This window comes from Mirounga angustirostris, unplaced genomic scaffold, assembly GCF_029215605.1.
Source record: "Mirounga angustirostris isolate CCGP_5_RB_7025 unplaced genomic scaffold, mMirAng1.0.hap1 SCAF_4, whole genome shotgun sequence".
Taxonomy (NCBI): Eukaryota; Metazoa; Chordata; class Mammalia; order Carnivora; family Phocidae; genus Mirounga; species Mirounga angustirostris.
In genome coordinates, this window is record NW_026991712.1 from 112,843,208 (window position 1) to 112,869,695 (window position 26,488).

The following is a 26,488-nucleotide window of genomic DNA, read 5'->3' on the forward strand; positions in this document are numbered from 1 at the left end:
ACTAATATTCAACAATAAAAAGAAATGAAGTACTGATATATGTCACAATGAATGATCCCCCCAAATTTTTAGAATGCAAGAGACCATACATTGTACAATTTTATTTATATGAAATGCTCATAAAAGACAAATCTCTAGAGACAGAAATCAGATTAGTGGTTTCCTAGGGGTGGGTGTGGGTACAGGGACTAATTATAAATAGGCACAAGGGATCTTTTGGGGATGATAAAAATGTTTGAAAACTAGATTGTGGTATTGTTCCAAAACTTGTAAGTTTACTAAAAATAACTGAACAGTACAATTAAAATGAGTGAATTCTATGGTATGTCAATGTTACTTGAAGAAAGCTATTTGTAGAAACAAGAGAGGCCGTGCGCGCAGAGCGAGCACCTGTAGCCTCCCCATCCCTCCGGCAACACTCGACCCCGGGATCCCCCCCGGCTTGCCTGCCGGCCATGGCCAACAAGGAAGCAGCCTTTGATGACGCAGTAGAACGTGTGAGCAACGAAGAGTACAAAATATGGAAAAGAACACCCCTTTTCTTTATGATTTGGTGACCCATGCTCTGGAGTGGCCTAGCCTAACTGCACAGTGGCTTCCAGATGTAACCAGACCAGAAGGGAAAGACTTCAGCATTCTTCGACTTGTCCTGGGAACACACACGTCAGATGAACAAAACCATCTTGTGATAGCCAGTGTGCAGCTCCCTAACGATGATGCTCAGTTTGATGCTTCACAATACAACAGTGAGAAAGGAGAATTTGGAGGTTTTGGCTCAGATAGTGGAAAAATTGAAATAGAAATCAAGATCAACCATGGAAGAAGTAAACCGGGCACGTTATATGCCCCAGAACCCTTGCATTATTGCAACAAAGACTCCATCCAGTGATGTTCTTATTTTTGACTATACAAAACATCCTTCCAAACCAGACCCTTCTGGAGAGTGCAACCCAGACTTGCATCTGTGTGGACATCAGAAGGAAGGTTATGTACTTTCTTGGAACCCAAATCTCAGTGGGCACTTACTTAGTGCTTCAGACGACCATACCATCTGCCTCTGGGACATCAGTGCTGTTCCAAAGGAAGGAAAAGTGGTGGATGCGAAGACCATCTTTACAGGACATACAGCGGTAGTAGAAGATGTTTCCTGGCATCTGCTCCATGAGTCTCTGTTTGGGTCAGTTGCTGATGATCAGAAACTTATGATCTGGGATACTCGTTCAAACAATGCTTCCAAACCAAGCCACTCAGTTGATGCTCACACTGCTGAAGTGAACTGCCTATCTTTCAATCCTTATAGTGAGTTCATTCTGGCCACAGGGTAGCCGACGAGATTGTTGCCTTGTGGGATCTGAGAAATCTGAAACTTAAGTTGCATTCCTTTGAATCATATAAGGATGAAATATTCCAGGTTCAGTGGTCGCCTCACAATGAGACTATTTTGGCTTCCAGTGGTACTGATTGCAGACTGAATGTCTGGGATTTAAGTAAAATTGGAGAGGAACAATCCCCAGAAGATGCAGAAGATGGGCCACCAGAATTGTTGTTTATTCATGGTGGTCACACTGCCAAGATATCTGATTTCTCCTGGAATCCCAATAAATCTTGGGTGATTTGTTCTCTATCAGAAGACAATATCATGCAAGTGTGGCAAATGCCAGAGAACATTTATAATGATGAAGATCCTGAAGGAAGCGTGGATCCAGAAGGACAAGGGTCCTAGATATGCCTGCACTTCTTGTGATTTTAGACTCCCCCTTTTATTCCTCTCAACCCTGAGATTGATTTAACACTGGTTTTGAGACACAGACTTTGTTTGGCTATCCCTCTATGATAGGTACCATCAACAATGTTATTAGCCTAAACAGAGGGTGTTTTCTAAATATTAACTGGGGGACTTGATTCAGTAAAGCCACAGACTTATATTTAAATTTTCTTTAGGAGTTTTCTAGTAACAAAGGTCTAAAGTAGCCACAGAAAGGGGAATATTATGTGTGGTTATTTTTCTTCTTAGGCTATAACCCCAAGTTTTTCAGACTCCTTTAAGTAAAGGCTAAAGGAAGGAAGGAGTAGAGACAAGTGAGGTAGATGTCTGAGCCATGAGGTATAAATACCACAAGATGTCGTTTTTATTCAGGAAATGGGGGAGATTCAAGTCATATAAATTCCTGTTGTAAAATTTTCACACCTGACTTTCCAGGATGCACATTTTCCTATGTAGACCAGTCTCCTCTCAGTTTCTTCAGTTAAGTCAAAACTATGTGTTCCTCTTTCCCCCATATATTTTTGCTTGTTAGTGTATTTCTTGAGCTGTTTTCATATTTCTTTCCTTTCTGTGAAATGGTTTTTTAAAACTTGGGACTACCAAGTTGTAAAGATGTATGTTTTTACCTGACAGTTATACCACAGGTAGACTGTCCAGTTGAGTTGAGAAGAGTGAATTGATAGCTTGTATTTGTTTTTAAAATTAAATTAATCCTGGATAAGAGTTGCTTTTTTTTTTTAGGAGTTAGTCTTTGACCCCTAGTTTGGTACCATCTCTATTTTGGGTGACCTGTTTCACCAGCAGGCCTGTTACTTTCGATGACTAGCTGTGTAAGTGCTTACAATGGAATAAATTGCTTTTCTACATTAAAAAAAAAAAAAAGCTATTTGTAAAAAATCTTGTGTTGTTCTTACATATGGCACCTCAGAGACTAAGAAAGGGTGGAAGAGTAGACAGGTTAAGTGCAGAAAAACAAAAGGGATTAGACAGAAAAGAAATTCAAGATTGAAAGTACAGATATGTAAAAATAAATACCCACATACATACATACTAATAAAGCAAACACAAGATGATGACCTTTTAAAAAGCACTTCAGTAAAATTTTCTTTTTCACCCATACTTACTGGCAACTGGGACATAACTTTTTCCAAACTTCTCAGTTCTACCCTTGAACTTTCTATTTCTTGTTGACACAAATCCAGTCGCTCATTCTGTGCTACAACACGGACCTTTAATTCTCGGTTTTCATTCATTAGAGAAAATTTTTCTCTAAGTACTTCTTCTTTGTCCTCTAATTCACTCTCTAGCTTCAGAATACTTTGCCTAGACTCAGTTAGTTGTGCCATAACTTCTGAATTTTTCACTGCCATGATCCTTAATTTTTCTTTTCCATTGTTATTTTCTTCTTTTAACTGCCTATAAAGAAAAAAGCATAAAAATGAAAATAAAATATACATTCATTTTCAGTAGTTATATTTAGTTAAACGCACTTTTAAAGTATTTTAAAGCCTTAATTCTAGAACTGTAACACCTGCTCACATTTACTGAATGCCTACTTTCTGCACACCAGAAACTCACAACTTTATGTGGGCAGCACTATTATCATTCTCTGTTTATAGATAAGGAAACCAAGGTATAGAAGGGTTATGAAACTTTGCCAGTGTCTCACAGTAAGTAGGAGGGCAGGATAACTCCATTATCTTCAAAGCCTTCTGCTCCCTTTTGAAAAGTGTAAGACAGGAGATCTAACTCCAAAATCCTAATTCAACATATTGCAACATGAAGAAAGTTTTAGACTATATAAGGAAAAATCATGAACTATTAGCCACAACTCTAAAAAATATTAATCAACCATTAACTGATTACTAGGCAGTATTATTTTCAAATATATACATATATAGCTATAAAAACATGTCAAACATTAGAACAATCTATAGAACTGTTGGTGAATGGATAAATGGATAAAAAAATGTGGTACATCCATACAGCAGAATAATATTCAACAATAAAAAATGAAATACTGATATACATCACAATGCATTCACAGTGTCCTTTTTCACATTTTTAATGTCTCTGAAATGAGAAGGCTGGATTAGGTGATTCACATGATTTGAAGAACACATATTTTACTAACCAGCTAATGTCACACTACAAGAACATTATGTGTGTGTTCATTTTCTCTAAATATATGCAAAGTAAATATGGTGATCATATTACTCTGTATTTACAAGTATATTAATATCAACATGTTTTATTGGTTAAAAACCCTAATGTTATACCTAGAAAACAATTTCAGTCATGAAACCTATCTTTCTATGTAATTTAAGGCCATAACTAAATACACAAAATATTCTATCTTAAAATGTTGCAGTTCTTTCTCCATTTCCACACAAAAATCCTTTTTCCACAACAAGATACTGTACCTTAATTTCTCTTTCAGAATTTCAAGGTCACTTTTATATAGACCACACTTTTCCTGTAGCCTTTTATTTTCTTTTTCACAGCTAATTAGATTTTTCTCTAATATTTCTTCTTCAACTTGAACCTAAAACAATAATTTGTTTTAAGTGGACATACTACTGTGGTCATAAATTTAGGTGTTTCAAACTAAAAAGTAGTGATTTCAGAAATAAACAGGAGAGTAGAGTAAGTATTCCACATGTGTAAGTTCCTGATCTTGTAGTGAAAGGAGCAAAGTAAACTTCCTGGGCAGTGACATAGGACAGGTAGGGAGACTCTACCACCTGTCCAGATATGGTTAAGAGCCTATGACGAGGGGCCACGGCACTACCATCTGAGAGCTAGTGTTCTGGCCTCACAGGGGCAAAGCAAGCGACTCAGGTAGTGACGCTGCATCAAGTTACTAAAGGCTAACTATACTGCAAACGTTCTAGAGAAATAATTTTTGAAATTTTAGCCACTGAATACTCCCACTGAAATCACAGTTCAAATCTAAAACAGATAAAAGTCAAGTGCCCAGGGGGCACCTGGGTGGCTCAGTCGGTTAAGCGTCTGCCTTCGGCTCAGGTGGTGATCCCAGAGTCCTGGCATCGAGTCCCACATCAGGCTCCCCCTGCTCAGCGGGGAGCCTGCTTCTCCCTCTGCCCCTCCCTGCTGCTCATTCTCTCTCTCTCTCTCTCAGAGAAATAAATAAAATCTTTAAAAAAAAAAGATAAGCACCCAGGTTGGAGTGGTAGGAGAAGAGGGCTCAGTAGATCTGCCCCACTTTCTCTGTTACATCTACCTAATTATAGGGCTCTGCTGAGCATGGTTTGAAACTGATAATCCTAAGGAGAAGTGTAAAAAAATCATCTTACATTTTCCTCTCTTTCCTGTATAAAGTCCTCCCTCTCCACTGAGTATTCTACCTCCCCCTACAGATTACCTTATTAAAAATCCCTTCTATGCGATCTCATTCCCACAGGGACCTTCTCCAAGGCTTTCAAAACTGTGATCTGATTAATTTACACTGAAGACCAATACCTAATAGGATTCTGATTTTTAAAATTTTTCATTGAAAAATAGTTGACACACAATGTTACATTAGTTTCAGGTGTACAACACAGTGATTCAGCAACTCTATGCATTATGCTATGCTCACCACAAGTGCAGCTCCCATCTGACACCATGCAACACTATTACAATACCATTGACTCTATTCCCTATGCTGTGCCTTTCATCCCTGTGACTTATTCGTTCCCTAACTGGAAGCCTGTACCTCCTACGGGTACAGCCATTTTGCCCTCCCCCTGCTCCTTCCCTCTCTGTGAACCATCAGTTTGTTTTATTTATTGGTCTGATTTTGCTTTTTGTTCGTTTTTTAGATTCCACATATTAGTGAAATCATATGGTATTTGTCTTTCTTATTAAATTTTTATTTAAAAAAATTTTTTTAAAGATTCTTCTTATTCATTTGAGAGAGAGGGAGTAAGAGAGAGCACAAGAGCGGGGCGAGGGACACAGGGAGAAGCAGACTCCCTGCAGAATGGGGAGCCCGATGTGGGGCTTGATCCCAGGACCCTGAGATCATGACCTGAGCTGAAGGCAAACACTTAACCAACTGAGCCACCCAGGCGCCCCTCTTATTAAATTGTTTTTTAAAATTTCATTTATTTGACACAGAGAGAGGCTGTGCGAGCACAAGTAGGCAGAGCGGCAGCCAGAGGGAGAGGGAGAAGCAGGCTCCCCGCTGGGCAAGGAGCCTGAAGTGGGACTCGATCCCAAGACCCTGGGTGGGATCATGATCTGAGCCAAAGGCAGACGCTTAACGACTGAGCCACCCAAGCAACCCTCTTACTAAATTTTTAATATTTCTTCTACCCTTCTACCTTCCTTTGAACGGAATCATTAACTCCCTCTGTTTCAATTATCTCAAGATGAAAGTCTCTCACATTAGTATCTATTGACCAGACCTCTCTTCTGAGCTCAACATCTGAATATTCAGCATGTGGCCTCCTCCAAACAGGTTTTATTACCCATATGGTATTACTTGAAAATATTAAATGAATGTAATAAAGCCACTATACTACTATGCAAATCTGTTCAAGGATCTTCCTTCTGAGAAGCAGAAGACAGACCCTCCCAGGGTGGTAGGTCCAGGGAGACCAACTGAAGGCTATACAATCTACTCTGCCTTCATTTTCATCGAGGTGATGGGAACAAATTTCAGCTCCAACCTCTGCTCACTCACCTCATCTTTCTCTGCATTTTTTTCCCTTTATCTATATATTGTTCTTCCCCTTGTCTCCATTCTTTTCCCACTTTGGATAAAAAAAAGTTTTTTGCTCATTATAAGAAGATTATGAACACCAGTCTTAACCAGTATTTATAAATTCTTTATTCCAACAATTTTTATGAGATCATAAAAATTACTCACTGCTTTAACTCTAAACAAACATATTCTATTTATGTCTATTTTTATATTTAGAATATAGACAGTAACACAAAACACTGAATTGGCACATCTGCTTCTTACCTTTTCCAGTTTTTCTGCCACTTTTTCTTTATAATGTTGGAAAGCTTTACTTAGCTCTTCAGCATTATATAGTGCTTCATTCCTTTGTCGTTCAGCTCTAAAATTTAAAAAGGGATGATTAATAAAAGTAAAGAATGCTCTGCATTTGACTAGTGAAACTCCAAAGTAACCTGTATTTTATTAGAAGGAAAAATTAAGAGATGAGCAGTACTAAAAAAGAATAGTAGGCTTAAACTGCAAAATGAAGAAGAGAGACTACAAGAATTTCCTCACTATTATCAATATGAAAAATAAGATGTAAAATACATAAACTTTGAAACATATATACATTCGTATGTGTTGGCAATTTTTTTTCTTTGTCTGGAAAAGACAGATTAAGGGAAGTGGCCTAGGCTGTATAAATTTTCAAAGATCAGTTATTACAGAATCAGTCCACTGTCTAATATATTAAAAATACTCAGTAAATCCTGTGACCTTTGCAAAGGGCAAGTAAATTTTCAAAAAGGTATTTCAGAAGACATATCTAAAAATCTGAACAACAAAATCCAACCACTACAAAGCACTGCCTTAGTTAACCCTGACCTCTCCTCATACTTAGACATTGAACTGAGACTACTGGGCTGAAATGTAGTCAATATCATACCCACACCTAAAAATTTTTCTATTATTTAAATAAACCTCATCATATTCTTTCCAGTGTAAAGGAAATTAGTGACTCTCTGCTTATCAAGGGTGAATTCTTCTTTTTTTTTAATATTTTATTTATTTGACAGAGAGCACAAGTAGGCAGAGCGGTAGGCAAAGGGAGAGGGAGAAGCAGGCTCTCTGCTGAGCAGGGAGCCCCAAGTGGGGCTTGATCCCAGGACCCTGAGATCATGACCTAAGCTGAAGGCAGCCGCTTAACCAACTGAGCCACCCAGGTGCCCCTTGTTATAGTTTTAATCTGCATTTTTTTTTTTTAAAGATTTTATTTATTTATTTGAGAGAGAGAGAGAATGAGAGACAGAGAGCACGAGAGGGAAGAGGATCAGAGGGAGAAGCAGATGCCCCGCCGAGCAGGGAGCCCTCTCGGGACTCCCGAGGATCGGGACCTGAGCTGGGAGCCCTCTCGGGACTCCAGGATCATGATCTGAGCTGAAGGCAGTCGCTTAACCAACTGAGCCACCCAGGCACCCCTTAATCTGCATTTTTGATCAACTGAGGTTGAGCAAGTTTCTAAGTTTCAATGGCCATTTGGATTTCTCGTCCTTACCTGTTCAGATCCTTTGTCTTTTTTTTTTTTTTTTTTATTAAAGATTTTATTTATTTGACAGAGAGAGACACAGCGAGAGAGGAGAACACAAGCAGGGGGAGTGGGAGAGGGAGAAGCAGGCTTCCCGCCGAGCAGGGAGCCCGATGCGGGGCTCGATCCCAGGACCCTGGAATCATGACCTGAGCCGAAGGCAGACGCTTAACGACTGAGCCACCCAGGCACCCCCAGATCCTTTGTCTTTATTACTAGATTTTCCCCTCCCTTTTCTTACTGATTTGTTAGAGTTTTTTATGAATTCTGGATACTAATCTTTGTGAATTAAATTATTTGCAAATATTTCCCCAAATATCTGTCTTGTCTTTTTCATTTTTAAAATGATGTGTTCTATAGAAGAGAAAGTTTTTATTTTAATGGATTTTAAATTTAGCCATCTTTTCCTATAGTATTTATGCTTTCTGGATCTCATTTATTTATTTATTTTAATTCAATTAATTAACATATATCTGAATCTCATTTAAAAACATTCTTCCCCCTTCTATGAGACATCATGAAAACTATTCCTCTACACTTTCTCTAAAAGTTTTACTTTTCACAATTGGGTCTTTAACCCATCTGGAATAATTTTTTGTATACAGATATAGTATTGTTAGAAGGTAGAGGAGGGACAGTAAAGTATCCCCCAAACTAAGAAGGCACTTTGAGACCAGAAAATGAAGCACACCACTCCATACAGTTTATACAGTTTTATTCAGGGTAACTTAAGTGGTGGGGGGGCCATATCCGTGGTCGTCAGCAAAAAACCATCAGCAAAAAAACACATAGCACCATAGCTATTCTCTATAAAGTCCAGACTTTAGCCTATAGATTTTATAAAGCAGGGGGACACGTGGCAGGGAGGAGAGGGGGACACTGTAGTGAGATCAGAGGGTTTGCATGCACCTGACAGCTAACCATTAATTAGATTTTGTGGCCTACCTATGCATCAGAAAGGGGAAAGACTAAGTTATTTCTAACAGATTCCTGGGAGGCCAAAGCAAACCTCCCCCTATCCCTACCTTGATGGGCATTTCTAAGGTATGTATACTAATCTCAAGGGGCCCAGAACAAGTAGCCCCAAGAGAGGTAATCCAGTGAACATGAACAAGATGAAGAGCCAAAAACAGAGTCAGTATTGTCAGCACTCCTACAAGTACAAAGCAGGGATTTCATTTCTTTTTTTTTTTTTTTTTAAAGATTTTATTCATTTGACAGAGAGAGAGCGAGAGCAGGAACACAAGCAGGGGGAGTGGGAGAGGGAGACAGAGGCTTCCCGTAGAGCAGGGAGCCCGATGCAGGGCTTGATCCCAGGACCCTGGGATCATGACCCGAGCCGAAGGCAGACGCTTAACAACTGAGCCACCCAGGCACCCCTAATTTAATTTTTTTTAAATCAGTAATGAATTCTCCCAGCAACATTTTTTGAACTTTTTGTTTTTTAAATTTCAAATTGGTACCCCTTAATGCAGATTCACCAATTTTTGATATTTTGCTACAATTGCTTGTGTCTCTCACCTGAGATGTTTTTGTACTGAACTACATTCTAGAGAAATTAGTAACCTTCAGCCTTGAATACTTTATCATGTATCCTAAGCAAACAGACATTGCCTCATACAACCACAACTATCAAATTCAAGAAATCTAAAATTGTTACAATACTATTATCTAACATATAATTCATATGTAAGTTTTATCAGCTATTCTAATAATGTTCTTTATAGATCTTTTTTTTTTCTTCTGATCCAGAATCATCACATACTGCTTTTATTTATTTATTTATTTATTTATTTCACATACTGCTTTTAGTTATCTTATATCTTTAGTTTCTTTAATCTGGAATATCTCAGCTTTTTTTTAAGTCTTTCATGACACTGACTTTTTTTTTTTACAATAATAGCTTGAATTTATTCAACATATATTACGTGCCACAGACAACTTTAGATGCTTTATATACCTAATCAAATGGTCACAACTCAGTTAATCGGACATTATCCTTATTTTATCTGTAACTAGCACCCAGAAAGATTAAACAGTATGCTCAAGGCATGCCCTCACACATACTAAGTAGTAAACACAATGTATGAATCTAAGAAGCAGGTGGGCCCTTGCTCTCAACCACTGGGGTACACGGACTACTGATACAAAATTAAATGTCAAATAAGGCACACAAAAAAAACATGTGCTTTTAGAATCATGCTATGCAGGGTGCGTGGGTGGCTTGCAGTCATTAAGCGTATGCCTTAGACTCAGGTCATGATCCCAGGGTCCTGGGATAGAGCCCCATATCGGGCTCCCTGCTGGGTGGGAGGCCTGCTTCTCCCTCTCCCACTCTCCCTGTTTGTGTTCCTGCACTCGCTCTCTGTCAAATAAATAAATAAAATCTTAAAAAAAAGAATCATGCTATGCAAGTAATTTTTTCTTATATAGGGAAATATGAGCATTCTCTGTTTAATAAGTAGAAAAAACCTTTGCACACACACACACATATACACAAAGGTTACTCAAAGGTCTATTCTGACATTGCCATTGAAGAGTCACACAGATGAGATCTTCAACTGCCAGAAGCTGATGGTCAATTCTATGTTGACTGTGAACCCCCAGATTCAATGACTCTACCTTCTTTTACTTCCTAATGTGATCAAGTATAAAGTTAAATGACCTATGACTAAAGCTGCCAGAAATGTGCTGCAGCCACTCAAGCTATCTGAAGTAGATTATCACTACAACATGTTTTTCTCATCCTGCTTCCCTCTTTTTTCTCAACTACCTACTATTTCGTAAGCCTTTCTTAAGCTTCACCATGAGAGAAACACATCAAACTAGGGTTTTCTTCTGTTCTCTAGATGGTTGATGTGTACCAAGTGAGAAATCCAGTAATTCAATGAATGCATGCTGCTAAGTACCTGCTTAACCTTGCCTGTTTCCTTATGAGTAGATTCAGACTATTCATTCTTGTGAGCATACTACATAAGTGACATTGTACCCTTTCCACTATACCACATATGAAACACATGATGTCAGTCTGTCCAACACCTTAACTTATTGATTCCTCCATTCTTTCCCCTGATCTGTTATGCCACCTGTTACATATCAAGTTTCCCCTGTGTGCGTATTTGCTAAAGAGGGTCTGTTCCATACAACTGATTTTTTTTGTTTGTTTGTTTATTCCTATACCAACATCACACTAACTTAATTCATATAACTTCAGAAGTCCTGGTATCTATACGCATGTTCTCCACTTTGGTCACAGCTTCAAAATTGCCTCCCTTATTCTTAGACCTTGTTCTTACATATGATATTTAGGGTCACTTCAATATGTTTTACCAAATATTCTGTATTTGATCTGGATAGTAGTTATGTGGATGTATACATACACAGAAGTTCATTCACTTAAGACTTCTGCACTTTACTCAGTAAAAAATTAAAATAAAAACTAAATAAAAATTCTACAGAAAATATGTACAGTCTTAATGAATATTTTAAAATGTGCTCAGGATTTGTTTTAATCAGGTATGGTGAGACACACAGACATGGAAATGAATGTCATGAAGAAGGAAGTTATTAAACTCACAAATCCATAGAAACAGGAGACATGACAGGCCATGCAGGGGGCCGTGCAGGGAAGCATCAGGGTTGGTCAGGAGACAGAGAAAGTTGGGAGAAAAATGTGAGCAAGAGATGTTACTGTGGTGTCTGTGGGAAGGAACAGTTAAGGCAGGGTCAGCAGGTTCAGGTTTGGTAGTATGAATAATTTCAGTGGGCTGGAGTGTAAGACTGTCCTGAGTTGTCTACTACTTGGTCCTGAGGTAATTAGGGCACGGGATTATTGGCCCTGAGTGTAAGAGCCAAAGATTGGATACAAAATATTTCAAGCACCCAAAAGGGTTTCTACCAATTTACACTCCTACTAGAAATATATGAAAATTCCAGAGGCTCCACAACTTTGCCAAAACTTGATATTGTGAGTCATTTTCATTTTAGCCACTGTGGGCCATTATGGTCCTCTTTCCTTTTGTCACCATTGTTTTGTTTGGTTTACTTTCTTGTAGGCAAATTTTTAACAACTGATTCAATACCTGTAATGGCTATATATCTATTCAGGTTTTCAATTTATTCTTAAATTCTGTTAAATTATATTTTGTTGAAAAATCACTTATTCAGGGGCGCCTGGGTGGCTCAGATGGTTAAGCATCTGCCTTCAGCTCAGGTCGTGAGCCCGGGGTCCTGGGATCGAGCCCCACATTGGGCTCCCTGCTGAGCTGCTGCCCCCCTGCTTGTACTGTCTAATAAAAAATAAATAAATAAAAAATCTTAAAAAAAAATTTATTCAGTCTAAGTTTTCATATTTACCATTCTAAAATGGTTCATAGTATTTGGTCTTATTTCTTAAATCATAGCTAAATCTGTAATTTAGAAGTCCCTTCTCAATCCCAATATTGCTTTTGTGCCTTGTCTCCTTGATTAATCTTATCTGATACCCATTAGTTTGGTGATTATGAAAAGAACCAGACTTAGGTTCTGGTGATTCTATTGTTGTGATATTTTTTATATCACTCCATTTTAAGAGCTTTCTAATCTTTATCCTAATTTCTTCAATGCTCCATAAGTAGCAAGAAGGCTGGCTTTAAATTTCCAAACACACATGATTTCGGGGGATTACATTCTAACTTAATTGTACAACAGTCTGAGAAGGTGATATGTACAACATCAATCGTTTGGTGTTTGTTGAAACTCATAGTTTCTGGCACAGTGAGGTGAGAGATTATATATGTTCTAGAAGTGCTTGAAAGAATTTGAATTTTCATACTGTTGGGTATAGGGTTCCATATATACACACGAGATCAAGATTGTTGTCATTCAACTCTTCAACTTCTTGCTTTCTTGTTACTAATCTAATAATTCCTAGTAAATGTGTAAAAATGTTTCCTGTATGATTACAGATTTGTTCATTTCCATCTGAAATTTTACTATTAGATTCATACAAGTTTAGAATCTTTAGGGCTCCTGCTTAAGTGTTATTTAAACATTATGTAAGTCTTTTTTTTTTGAGAGAGAGAGACAGAGAGAAAGAGATGTGTGGTGGGTAGAGGAGCAGAGGGAGAGAGAATCTTAAGCAGGCTCCACACCCAGCACAGAGCCCAACATGGGGCTGGATTTCACAACCATGAGATGATGACCTGAACAGAAATCAAGAGTCAGACACTTAACCAACTGAGCCACCCAGGTACCCCTATAAGAGTCATTTTAACTCTAGTAATGCTTGCTGCACTTAAATCTATTTTGTGTAATATTAATATAGCTATATCTACTTTGTTTTAGTGACTATTGGCCTGAAATATTTATTTTAATTCCTTTGCTTTCAATTTTTCTGTGTCCTTATATTTTGGGTATGTCTCTTATAAACAGCATAAAGCTAAACAATCTCTTCCTTTACACTAGCTTTCTAACCCATTATGATTATGATTAATCTTCTGCACCCCAAAAATGTCTTTGCAAAGGTTTCAATTTCAGAATGCCAACACCCATTCTAGATGGATGGAGCTTCAAAAAGCTCTAAAAAATTTAGATGTCGCATCTCTACCTAAAAATCTCAATTGCCTATATATGCTCTCCAGATTAAAATACAAATACTTTGGCAAAACAAAGCCATTTACAGTCTAGACCAAGCCTGTCTTTCTGTCTTGCCTCATTTCCTACTACACCTATCCATTTATAAGTACAAAAAACTCCCTAGTGTTCTTCAGCAGTGATGCTTTTATACTTCTATGCCTTTGCACATGTTGTCCAGAATCTGTGAAAAGTCAACACCCTACCATAAAAATTATCTCTTATTTAAATTTTACAGAGATAACTAGTCACTCGTCCTCTGCACTTTTTCTTAGCTATATTATGAAGCTAGTCTTTGTGTATTATCATCTCACTTTTTCAAATAACCATGCACAAAATGTTTATCTAAGTAAAAATTTATCTGAATATGTCTTAATTTCAGAATATTTAACCCCACGGTTTATACTTAAAATAGCTACCTTTGTTAGTGTTTGTTTATTAAGAGGCACCCTACATTTCTTTTCTCATTTAATCCTCACATAGATATAATATCATCTTGATTTAATAGATGAACAAACTGAGGCTCAAGAAGGTTAAATAGTTTGCCCAAGATAACAGAGCCACTGAGAAATAAAATCTGGTTAACTCCAAAACCTAAATATTTTCATAAAGTAATAGTGCCTTCCAAATATATACTAAAACTTGAACTAGACTAACCAAATACTGCTGGGAAAATGTTCTTCCAAACTCATTTTTTTTTTTAAGTTTTTTTTTTTTTTTTAAGATTTTATTTATTTATTTGACAGAGAGAGAGAGAGACAATAAAAGAGGGAACACAGCAGGGGGAGTGGGAGAGGGAGAAGCAGGCTTCCCGCTGAGCAGGGAGCCCGATGTGGGGCTTGATCCCAGGACGCTGGGATCATGACCTGAGCCGAAGGCAGACGTTTAACGATTGAGCCACCCAGGCGCCCCATTCCAAGCTCATTTTAATGAAAAATGACTTAGGGATTTTGAGCAGTTTTTAGAAGTTTAAATGCACATGCAAACAAATACTTAACCTATTTATGACAACTTTTCAAAAAATACTTTCTTAAAAAAAACTTTCTCATAACCTTACTTTATGATAGTATACATTTTTTGAAAATAAAAATTTTTTTGCATTCCCACCAACAGTGTAAGAGGATACCCCTTTCTTCATATCCTTGCCCAACTGATTCAGTCACTCTGGAAAACAGTATGGAGGTGCCTCAAAAAGTTAAAAATAGAGGTTCCTGGGTGGCTCAGTCAATTAAGCATCTGACTCGTGATCTCACCTCAGGTCTTGATCTCAGGGTTGTGAGTTCAAGTCCCGTGCTAGGCTCCACACTAGGCATGGAGCCTACTTAAAAAAAAAAAAAAAAAAGTTAAAAATAGAACTATCTTATGATCCAGCAATTGCACTATTAGGTATTAACCCAAAGGATACAAAAATACTGATTTGAAGAGATACATGCACCCCAATGTTTACAGCAGCATTATCAACAATAGTCAAATTACGGAAAAAGCCCAACTGTCCATCAACTGATAAATGGATAAAGAAGATGTGGTATGTACATACAATGGAGTATTAGTCAGTCATCAAAAAGAATGAAATCTTGCCACTGGCAAAGATGTGGATGGAGCTAGAGAGTATTACTGCAGATGAAATAAGTCAGTCACAAAAAGACAAATACCATATGATTTCACTCATATGTGGAATTTAAGAAACAAAATAGATGAACGTGGGTGGGGTGGGGGGAGGCAAACCATAAAGCAGACTCTTAACTACAGAGAACAAACTGAGGGTTGATGGAGGGGAGGTGGGTAGGGGATGGGTTATGGGTATTTAGGAGGGCACCTGTTGTGATGAGCACTGGCTACTGTATGTAAGTGATTAAATACTAAATTCTACACCTGAAGCTAGTATTAAACTGTATGTTAACTAACTAGAATTTAAATAAAAACTTGAAAAAGAAAAAAATTTTTTTAAGATTTTATTTTATTTTTTATTTGAGAGAGACTGAGCACACAAGCATGCGAGTGGGGGAAGGGGCAGAGGGAGAGGGAGTGAGAGAATCTCAAGCAGGCCCCCTGCTGAGCATGGAGCTAGACGAGAGGCTCAATCTCACAACCCTGAGATCATGACCTGAACCAAAACCAAGAGTCAGATGCCTAACTGACTGAGCCACCCAGGCCCCCCAAGAAAAAAAAATTTTTTGAAGATCAAAATGCAGATTATCATTTTACCCTGTGTAAAAGCTGCTATAATTATATTATGATATTAGAAAATATTATTAAACTAAAAAAATTTAAATCTTTATTAGTTTAAAAGTTAATTGACATTCAGAGTTAATGGTTCCTTACTCAAGGCTACCTACAAAACTTTATCTTAAAACATGTTTTATATAAAATAAATACTTTTGGGGGCGCCTGGGTGACTCAGTCGGTTAAGCATCTGCCTTCGGCTCAGGTCATGATCCCAGGGTCCTGGGATCAAGCCCCGCATCGGGCTCCCTGCTCAGCGGAGAGCCTGCTTCTCTCTCTCCCTCTGCCTGCCGCTCTGTCTACTTATGCTCTCTAGCTCTCTGTCAAATAAATAAATAAAATCTTAAAAAAAAAAATACTTTTGCATTACTCATGTATTCCTAAAGGAAGACCCAACTACACTTCCTCATGAATTTTATGTAGGTCATACAACTTAATTTCAGAAATAAGTAAATATCATTACACTGATTATCATTATCAGGCTTCTAATCCCAATCCAGATGCCAGTAACATGAAATTTTTAATAGAAAATGAAAAATAATTAATAGACAAAAAGAACATTAAATTATCCTACTACTAGGTTTCTGAAATTCTTTTCACTTTAAAAATTAGCTATAATTTTAAATAGGTAATATATTTTTTTTCCATCTACAAAAACAATTTGCTTTGAAAACACATACCTCTTTCCTTGTTTACTTTGTTCAAGTAAGTCCACCTTTAACTTTATACATTCCTCTTGGGATTTCTGCAAACTCTGTTCCTTTTCAATCACCATTTTCTGGCTCTGCTCTAATTTATCTTCTGCCTCTCTATTAAATAAAGAATATATATACATATTTTAAAGATTGATTTATTGAGAGTGTGTGTGTGCATGTGCAGGCAAGTGGGGGGAGGGGCAGAGGGAGAGAACCTTCAAGCAGACTCCCTGCAGAGCCCGACAGGGGGAAGGGGTGGTGTTCATCTCACGACCCATGAGATCATGACCTGAGCAGAAACCAAGAGTCTGACGCTCAACACCCAGGTGCCCCAGTAAAGAATATTTTTAAAGGCTATTAAAGAGATTATTCCAGGCATGCAAGAATAGCTCAATATTAGGAATTCTATCACTTTAAATCACTGAGGTAAGAGAAACCAATATTTAATAAAAAATAGACAAAATTCATCCCTTGCCTACTAAGAGTCTTTATAAAGAATGAAATGATACATATATTTGAAATAACAGCTTATATCCTATTTCATAGTCAGATACTAGAAGCATAACCATAAAGTTCAGAAACTAGTTAAGGATGACTATTATCACCCCTATATTCAATGATTTCTCTAACAGTTACAAAAAGAAAAATGAAAAAGTAGTAATTATAAATATTGAAAAGACAATATTTTCTTTTTTTTGCTGATAATATCATTAGCTGCCTGGAAAATCGAGGAGAATCAAAATGAAAAATTATTAGAATAAAAGAGTATGACAAATAGTCTAACTATAAAATAATTATATTACACAAAAAGCAACAGCCTTCCTATATACCATCAATGAACAGAACATGAACAAATTCACAACAACCAAAAATATAAAATACCTAGGAATAAAATTAAAATTACATGTAATACAAAGAAAATTACAAAATTCTGATGGTCATGAAAAATGACTTTAGTGTACATGAGAATCACCTGCAGGACTTATTAAAACACAGACTACTGACCTCTTAGAATTTGTAATTCAGTAAATCTGAGATAGAACCTGACATCTACAAATTTTTAAAAAGATTTATTATTTATTTATTCTAGAAAGAGAGAGAGAGATGGGGGAGAAGGAGAGAGAATCTCAAGCAGAGATTCTCCACTGAGCGCAGAGCCCAACACAGGGCTCAATCTCACAACCAAGATCATGACCTTGAACCAAAACCAAGAGTCGGATGCTCAACTGACTATGCCAGCCAGGTGCCCCTGAGACCTACAATTTTAACAAGTTCCCAGAAGATGCTAATACTGCTGGTCCCAGAACTACACTTTGAAAATCATCAAAATGGAGTAATGGGCTATTTAGTATACATATATTTCTCATTTTACTCAAAGCAGAAGAAGGGGATAAATTATAAAGTGCCTGATTCCTTCTATTTTATTTCTTGAACTCCCACTGAAACACCAGCATGTACTACTCTGTAGGGCAAGAAAGGAACTAGTTCATTTTCAATAAAAGCATGTAAATAAGCATCTCAGCTAAGATTTAGTCTTTTTTTAGCCCCCTTAAACTTCATGCATCCTGGAGCCAAGAGGAGGTATGATGGATTGGGGAACAGATTTCCTAAGTTCTAAGACAGTCTACAGGACACTACAGATTTACTGGGGTAGGGAACAAGATTTCACTAGATACACCAAAAAGCAAAAGAAATAAAAATTTTAAAGCCATAAAAAGTATTCTTACCTCAAAACTTTATCTTGGGCTGAAACTTCTGCTTCCAAATTTATAATCTGTTCTTCTAAGATTGGCACACTGGCTGCCTGTTGTTGAACAGATTCAAGCATAGAAACCTAAAACAAAACCAAAAAAAAAAAAACTTTCAGAGCACTTCCTTTCAGAAGATAAATTAATCTAACTGGTCCTTTGTTTCTTTTTCTGTCTGATGAGGGTGTCCGATATAACTCCTTAATCACTGGTCAAATGTGAAGCTCACCCTATCTATTCCTTTGATCAACAATTTACATGGGCGTGTCATCATCACAAGCCAGTGTCAGCGTGTAAGCTCTTGCCATTACCCTCAACTTAATATCCCAAGATAATTGATTAGCTTTTTGTGGGTGAAAAAAGAATCTCTACTGACAACATCCAAAAAGATAAATTTCACATAAATCAGAAAATTAAATATAAAAGATCAAGTCATAAAAATGTAAACAAAAAAACACCTATTGAATCTTTTTACAATTGAAGACCTTATTTTAGAATACATGCTTACTAGAAAAAACCTAGAAAATACAGAAAAGCATAAGTCCAGGAATGAAAGCCTGGAATACAGCTCAATATCTCTGTTGGTAAATCAATACTCTTTTTCCCATTCCTAAAACACCAACAGTCAAATGATGGCCTATCAGGAAGAGATAGAAAATTTATTATCTGGAGAAACTGAACAGGAAGGGTTTAGAACTCTGGGACACTATGTATTATGATAAGCAGGGATGAAGTAGTTATAAACAAATTGATTAATATAAAACAGTCAACTTCCCACTAGTATTTCATCTCATTTAGGGCTATCCCACAGGTGGGAAATCAAAGGATTCTTTGCTGGAGAAACTCAACAGCTCCAAAGAAAAAGACTTCACATACTGATACTGGATGAAAGAGACAAGGTATCTCCCTACAAAAGAGCCATCTCCCTAGGCATCACCAACATATGAAGCTTACTGGACAACAAACTTCACCTTTGTACACAGAGGTTCTAAACAGCATTTAAGTGCCTTTCTCTTTTTTTAAAAAAAAAAAACATTTTTTTTAAGATTTATTTATTTGAGAGAGAGTGAATGAGAGAGAGAGAGAGAGCACATGAGAGGGGGAAGGGTCAGAGGGAGAAGCAGGCTCTGCGCTGAGCAGGGAGCCCAATGTGGGACTCGATCCTGGGACTCCAGGATCATGACCTGAGCCGAAGGCAGTCGCTTAACCAACTGAGCCACCCAGGCACCCCTAAGTTCTTTTCTCTTAAATATAAATAGCTAAAACACTAACATCTGCAAAAAAATCCTGCTAACATAAAAGTCAGAGGCCAAAACAAAGAGGCAACTGGCAGCAAGCAAGGCAAGTATGCACACACGCATTCACACACATCATTAAATCTTCAGAAAGCTAAGTGAGGACACTGCATCAGGATATTATTTAATACAAAGCAAAGAATCAGAGGACATGGGAAAGCTCTGGAAAATGAAAAAAATATGACAGCTAAAATAAGATTCAACAGAGGTGTGGATGATAGTGTTAAGAAATCTCCTAAACAGTATCACAGGAAGACAAGGAGATAGAAAACATGAGGAAAAAAAAAAAAAAACCTTAATAGATTAAAAGGTTGAAAGAGTTAGAGGACCAATCGAGGTGATCTAATATTCACCTAATAGGAAAAATAGAAGAAAACAGAGGGGGGGCGGGGCGCCTGGGTGGCTCAGTCGTTAAGCGTCTGCCTTCGGCTCAGGTCATGATCCCGGTGTCCTGGGATGGAGACCCACATTGGGCTCCCTGCTCCGCGGGAACCCTGCTTCTCCCTCTCCCACTCTCCCTGCTTGTGTTCCCTCTCTCACTGTGTCTCTCTCTGTCAAATAAATAAAATCTTTTAAAAAAAGAAGAAGAAGAAGAAGAAAACAGAGGGAAGAAAATTATCCAAGAGATTGCATAAGAAAAATTTCCAGGACCAAAGAACACAAGATTCCAGCCTGAAAGGGTCCTCATGTACCTACTACACTGAATAAAAGGTCTATTCAAAGATATGTCATTCTGAAATTTTGAAACACCAAGGAAAGAGGGAAGATCCTTAAAACTACCATAAAAGGAAAAACAAATGGAAAAAAGTTACATACTAAGGAAATTGATTCACAATGGCATTGGACTTTTCAGAGAAGCAGCAGAAGATGGAAAACAAGAAAGCAATGTCCTAGAAACTCTAAGGCAAAATAATTTGGGGGAGAAATGTCAGGGGAGAAATTAGGACATTTCAGACAGGCAAGGGGGTTACTAGAAAAATATGTTCCACTTAAAGGAAGACTAAACCAAGAAAGAAGATGACACAGGATCCAGGGAACAGTAGATCAAACCCAGAATATCAAAGACAAGTCCCAGGAGAGCAGCTGGACAGCAGGCCTGGAGAGCAATAAGCTTGGGAAGAGCTGAATGCCTGGCTCCAAAGTGTAACTACAAACATTGGGAAAGATAAATTATGAATATACTGGTTGATACAATGAGGAATTCCAGCACAAGATTTCCAATAGTGGTATATATGCAACAGCAAAAGCTGAGACCTGCCCTAGAAAAGGGAATCTCCCTAAAAATATTTTGTTAGGCAATGTAGAAAATGCTGAGATGGGAAGTAAAATATAAATAACTGTCCTATTGCCTAGAATAAATAACCACTGATGTGTCTATATACTAAAAGAAAGGAACAAAATGCTATCATTAGTTCAGTAGTTATTAGTAAAATTCTCTTAACATCTCTTTGCCTTTAAATAATTAAGCTTCTGGGCGCCTGGGTGGCTCAGTTGGTTGGGCGACTGCCTTCGGCTCAGGTCATGATCCTGGAGTCCCGGGATCGAGTCCCGCATCGGGCTCCCTGCTCAGCGGGGGGTCTGCTTCTCCCTCTGACCCTCTTCCCTCTCGTGCTCTCTGTCTCTCATTCTCTCTCTCAAATAAATAAATAAAATCTTTAAAAAAATAAAATAAAATAAATAAATAAATAAATAAATAATTAAGCTTCTATGACTTCAGAAAAAATCTATAGTTGGTAGAAAAATTAAATCAATAAACAAAAAAGGTGAACAAATTACACAGCAAACAAATATACTGAAAAGGTAAATCTTGTGAGAAATCAAGAAAAACAAAATATTTTTCCCTCAAAAAAATAAAATGTTTTAAAAAAAAAACCCTCAGGAGAATGCAGAGTACAGTAAATTCTGGAAAAAAAAAAATTCCCTGTGATTTGGTCATTCTAAAATTCTATCCTAGAAATAATCCCAAATACAAAGAAGTTTCTTGTTCACTGGAGCATTTTTTTCTCCTTAGGCTGGAATTATCTCCAATAGCACTTTGTTTTGTTTAAAACATACAGAAGAGGTGGCTCAATCGGGCAAGCGTCTGCCTTGGGCTCAGGTCATGATCCTGGGATAGAGCCCCGCAGATGACTCCCTGCTCAGTGGAGAGCCCGCTTCTCCCTCTCCCTCTGCCCCTCCTCCCTGCTCATACTCTCTCTCGCTCACTCTCTCACTCTATCTCAAATAAAATCTTTTAAAAAATTAAAAAAAAAATAAAACACACAAAAGAAAAAAAAAATCTCCCATAATCCTACTACTTAAAACAATACATCTATAAAAGTAAACAGTGAAAGCCTCACCACAAGACATTCCAATCCCTCTCAAAATTAGCAACAATGTGGAGCACAGTCTTTCTGTTCTTACATATGTTACATATATCTATATACATACACACAAACATACAGACACATTTGCTCTTTTATAAAAAGCGAAACTGGGATCACTGCCTATGTGTGTTGCTCTGTAATGTTCCTCTACCACCCAATATATTAGTGCTATATGCAGACATCGTTCTAGGTGACTTTTCACATATTATTATTGAACCTTACAATGTTTCATAAAACAACCTTGCATCTTAGAACTGATATATTTACCTCAAAAAAAAAAAAAAAAGCTCTGTAGCAATCCCTTATATGGATATATCATACTTTACCATCCCTCTATTATTGGACATTTTGGTTTCTAATTTTTTGTATAATTCCGATCATACAGCAAAAAATAGGAAACCATTAGGGGTGCCTGGCTGGCTCAGTTTGTAGAGCATGCAACTCTTCATCTTGGAGTCATGAGTTCGAGTCCCATGTTGGGTGTAGAGATTACTTAAAAAAAATAAAAATAAAAATAGCCACTTAAAGAGGAGAGTTATTAATTAAATTATGGCATAATCACATAAAGGAAACAATGTTATGATAAAATGATCATTGGAAAAGCTGAGTAAATGTATCAGAAAATGCTGAGATGATGTAAAAGTAAAAAACACAAGAAAAAAGAAAACTATTCAAACAGTCTGGATTCAACAATGTAATAAACCAATAAAGTAGTTTCTCGTTGGTGGAAACTGGGTGATCTTTCTCCCTTTCTTCTCTATTTTCAAAGTTTTCAACAATGAGAATGTATTAGTTTAATAAGGAAGATAAATAGGGCGCCTGGGTGGCTCAGTTGGTTAAGCAACTGCCTTCGGCTCAGATCGTGATCCTGGAGTCACGGGATCGAGTCCCACATCGGGCTCCCTGCTCAGCACGGAGTCTGCTTCTCCCTCTGACCCTCCTCCCTCTCATGCTCTCTGTCTCTCATTCTCTCTGTCTCAAATAAATAAATAAAATCTTTAAAAAAAAAAATTTAAAAAAAAAAAGGAAGATAAATAAGCTGTATTTTCTTTATAAAAAGAAAACCACATAAATTTGTAATCTTAAGATTTTAAGAAGCTTTGACTTATGTAAACACACAGTATACAATTTCTCCTAAATCATTTGCAGATTTTAAACTCATGTTAAATTGATTCCATAACATGTTGATCCTATATTATCATAATAAAAATTATTATATATAACACATTAAGGCAATACACAGAACATATTTCCAATTATAAATCTTAAAATGATTCAAATTGCTTTTTATTGGCATAGGCACCACTTCAAGAAACATACTTTTGCTCTTGACTGTGTTAATTCAAAGTGGACAGATTCCATTTTAGTCATTAAAGAATGATTCTGTGAGACCAAACAAGCATTCTGTTGCCTGAGTTTGTTAAGTTTCTCTCGAAGATTTCTGATCTCCTGGTCCATGGGGGCAAATGAAAAAGACATCTGAAAAATGAGAAAGAGCAAGTTATTTTGGATTATTTCATTAAGCACTATATGTGATGGAAAATGATGAACTGTCAGTAAAATGACTAAGTAGCTCAGAAAATGAGTTAAGATATTTAGTGAGTGCTGGTGAGGATGTGCGGGACAATCAGCACTCTCCTCCACTGCTAGTGGATGTATACATAAATAAGTACAGCTTAAAAAACAATGGTACACTTTGGGAAAGTTCTTGGTATTATCCAGTAAAGTTGAAGATGCTAACACTCAACAATATTACTCCTGGGTGTAAATCTAAAACTTTTACACCTGAAAATATAAAAATATTCATACCTACTACATTTGTCCATAAGAGACAATAAATGGAAAGAATCCAAATGACCATCAACAACAAAATGGATAATGAATAAATTCTTTAAACTATACACATTTTTATTATACTTTTGAATATATATTTTATAATAAATTATTTTAATTTTCCTGAGGGTTGAGGTTTTTAAGATACGATTTTTTTTTGAAAAAGTCATATGCAATTCAGAACTCAAAACTATAAAAGATACACACAGAAGCCTCATTCCCATTTTTAGTAGGTAGGTAACCATTTTTATAAGTTTTAAGATTTTATTTGAGTGAGAGAGAGGGAGGGAGAGCGAGCACAAGCAGGGGGAGGGGGCAGAAAAAGAGGGTGGGGGAGAAGTAGAACTCAACATGAGGCTCATGAAGCTCCATCCCAGGACCCTGAGATCATGACCAGAGCGGAAGTCATATGCTTAACTGAGCCACCCAAGCACCCCTTTAAATTTCTTATTTATAAATTTTTATATAACACCAATCATACAGCAAAAAATAGGGAATTGAAGCACCCAGGTGGCTCAGATGGTTAATCGTCTGCCTATGGCTCAGGTCATGATCTCAGGGTCCTGGGATCGAGCCCCGTATCAGGCTCCCTGCTTAGCCAGGAGTCTCCCACTCCCCCTGCTTGTGCTCTCTCTCTCTCAAATAAATAAATAAAATCCTAAAAAAAAAAAAAAAAAAAAAGGGAACCTGCCTATATAGGGAAGCTAAGTTATGGTCTTCAACACAGTCTTCTAGTGTTTCCACTTTCATTTGCAAGCAATACAAATTACCCACCCTCACAGTGACTTATGCAAAAACTAGCATTCTATATGTCATTCTATACCTTGCATTTTTTTCTTAAATATATCCTGCCAATCTCTCCACAATCAATATAGTTAGAAACTCCTATTCTTTCATCTCCCCACCTCAGCTGCAGTTTCCACTGCATGTTTATTCAACCAATCCCCTACTGATAGGCACTTGAGGTATTTCTAACCTGTTAAGACAAACAAAGCCTCATTTTGTACTCATGCAGGCATACCTGTCATGTTTTCTTCTACAAGAGGGATTTCCATGTCAAGGGTAAACGCGTTTGTGATTTGGGGAAACATTACCAAATGCCCCTCCATATGGGGTTGTATCATTTTGCACTGCTACCAGCAATGTATGAGAATGCCCATCTCGTCCTAATTTCACCAATAAAATAGTGTCAAATGTATGATAGGTACAAATTGGTACCTAAGTATAGTTTCATTGTGAATTTCTCTTATTATGAATGAGACTGAACACCTTTTTATTTGTTCGAAGATCATTTTAATTTCTTCTTTCACACATGTCTTTTGTCCATTTTTCTACTGGGTTGTTGATCTTCCTAGAAGCTCTTCCCATATTAGATATTAGCTCTTTGTCTTTAATAGGCATTACCAATATTTTCCCCACCAATTTGTCATTAGTCTTTTGATTTTGTTTAGGGTAAAACACAATGATTTCAATTAAAACATATATGTAACAAAAATGATCAGCAATTTGAGTTAGGATACAGGTCAAATTTCCCAGAATTACACAATCTTTGTAGAAATGAAATTTGAATTTATTTTCTAAATTGCAGGCACACATAGCTACATTAAGCAGCTTCCTTACAAAAAGAAAACCTTTCAATTGTTAGCTTTCTGAAGTGGGAAGAGCACATTTTTTTAATTTTTTTTTTTTTTTTTAAGATTTTATTTATTTATTTGACAGAGACAGCGAGAGAGGGAACACAAGCAGAGGGAGTTGGAGGGGGAGAAGCAGGCCTCCCACCGAGCAGGGAGCCCAACGCGGGGCCCGATCCCAGGACCCTGAGATCATGACCTGAGCTGAAGGCAGATACTTAACGACTGAGCCACCCAGGCACCCCAGAAGAGCACATTTTTATGAAAGAAGATTATGATGTGCATATGCAACCATATGCAGGCATGCATGCTGGTGGTGAGGTAATAAAGAATAGGAAGAAGAGAGCAGAAAGGGAGATTGAAGAGCTGAGTAAGGAAGAAAGGTAAACACAACAAGGTAGATAATAGGACGGAATAAAAAAGACAGAAGGAGAAAATTCCAGACCAGTAAAGATGTCTAAGATCATCCAGAAAATTTAGGGATAATGAAAAAAGAACAGTGCCATGCCATCATACAGCACTTGATCCTGGCTAAATATACTAAATACATTTTAACCACTTAATAACTGATTACCTATTACGTATAGTGCCCAAAATCACAGGGGTTACAATTTACTTGGGGAAAGCAAGACATTTAATTGCAAAAAGGTAATAAATATAGAAGTTTAAAAATAGAGTAATACACTAAAGCAACTACTTTCTTGTGAGGACACAACAAGAACCATAATATTTAAATTCAAGAGTCTTAAGCACAATGGTAAAAGACTATGGAAAACATAAACAGGCATTTAAAGAAAAAACTCAAAGAAAAAGTATTTTAAGTAGACAGGTCTGAAACTAAAGCTACTTTTAAGTAGACAGGTCTAAAAACAATAACCTTATCTCTTGGCTTTTTTTGAAAATCAGTACTGCCAGTGGGCATTTTACAAACTTTTTTATAAGGTACGTAATTCAAAAGTCCAAGCTTAGGATGAGAAAGATCTTCCAGAATGAGTTTTTCAGATCTTGAAAGATTAGAGGCATAATCGGAATTTTCACTTGGACTAACACTAGAGAAAAAAT

The 26,488-nt window shown here is 37.1% G+C and overlaps 1 protein-coding gene and 1 pseudogene across 11 annotated transcripts in view; one reads left to right on the forward strand and one right to left on the reverse strand.

The window, feature by feature from the left end:
- Window positions 1-26,488, reverse strand: part of CCDC18 (coiled-coil domain containing 18) — a 101,971-nt gene that overhangs the window by 72,257 nt on the left and 3,226 nt on the right. For 8 of the 11 annotated variants that reach the window (XR_010410848.1, XM_064588800.1, XM_064588801.1 and 5 more), the window contains exons 4-10: window positions 26,304-26,475; window positions 23,283-23,441; window positions 18,281-18,387; window positions 16,539-16,667; window positions 6,741-6,837; window positions 4,189-4,310; window positions 2,890-3,181 (exon numbers count right to left, since the gene is read on the reverse strand). Coding sequence is in view for 10 of the 11 variants with exons in the window: in XM_064588800.1 (XP_064444870.1) it covers window positions 2,890-3,181; window positions 4,189-4,310; window positions 6,741-6,837; window positions 16,539-16,667; window positions 18,281-18,387; window positions 23,283-23,441; window positions 26,304-26,475 (1,078 nt within the window). In the remaining variant the exon portion in view is untranslated. The remainder of the gene's footprint in view (window positions 1-2,889; window positions 3,182-4,188; window positions 4,311-6,740; window positions 6,838-16,538; window positions 16,668-18,280; window positions 18,388-23,282; window positions 23,442-26,303; window positions 26,476-26,488) is intronic. The other 3 variants (XM_064588808.1, XM_064588807.1, XM_064588806.1) reach the window with 2 other exon arrangements.
- On the forward strand, window positions 456-2,348 carry LOC123859381 (histone-binding protein RBBP4-like; annotated as a pseudogene).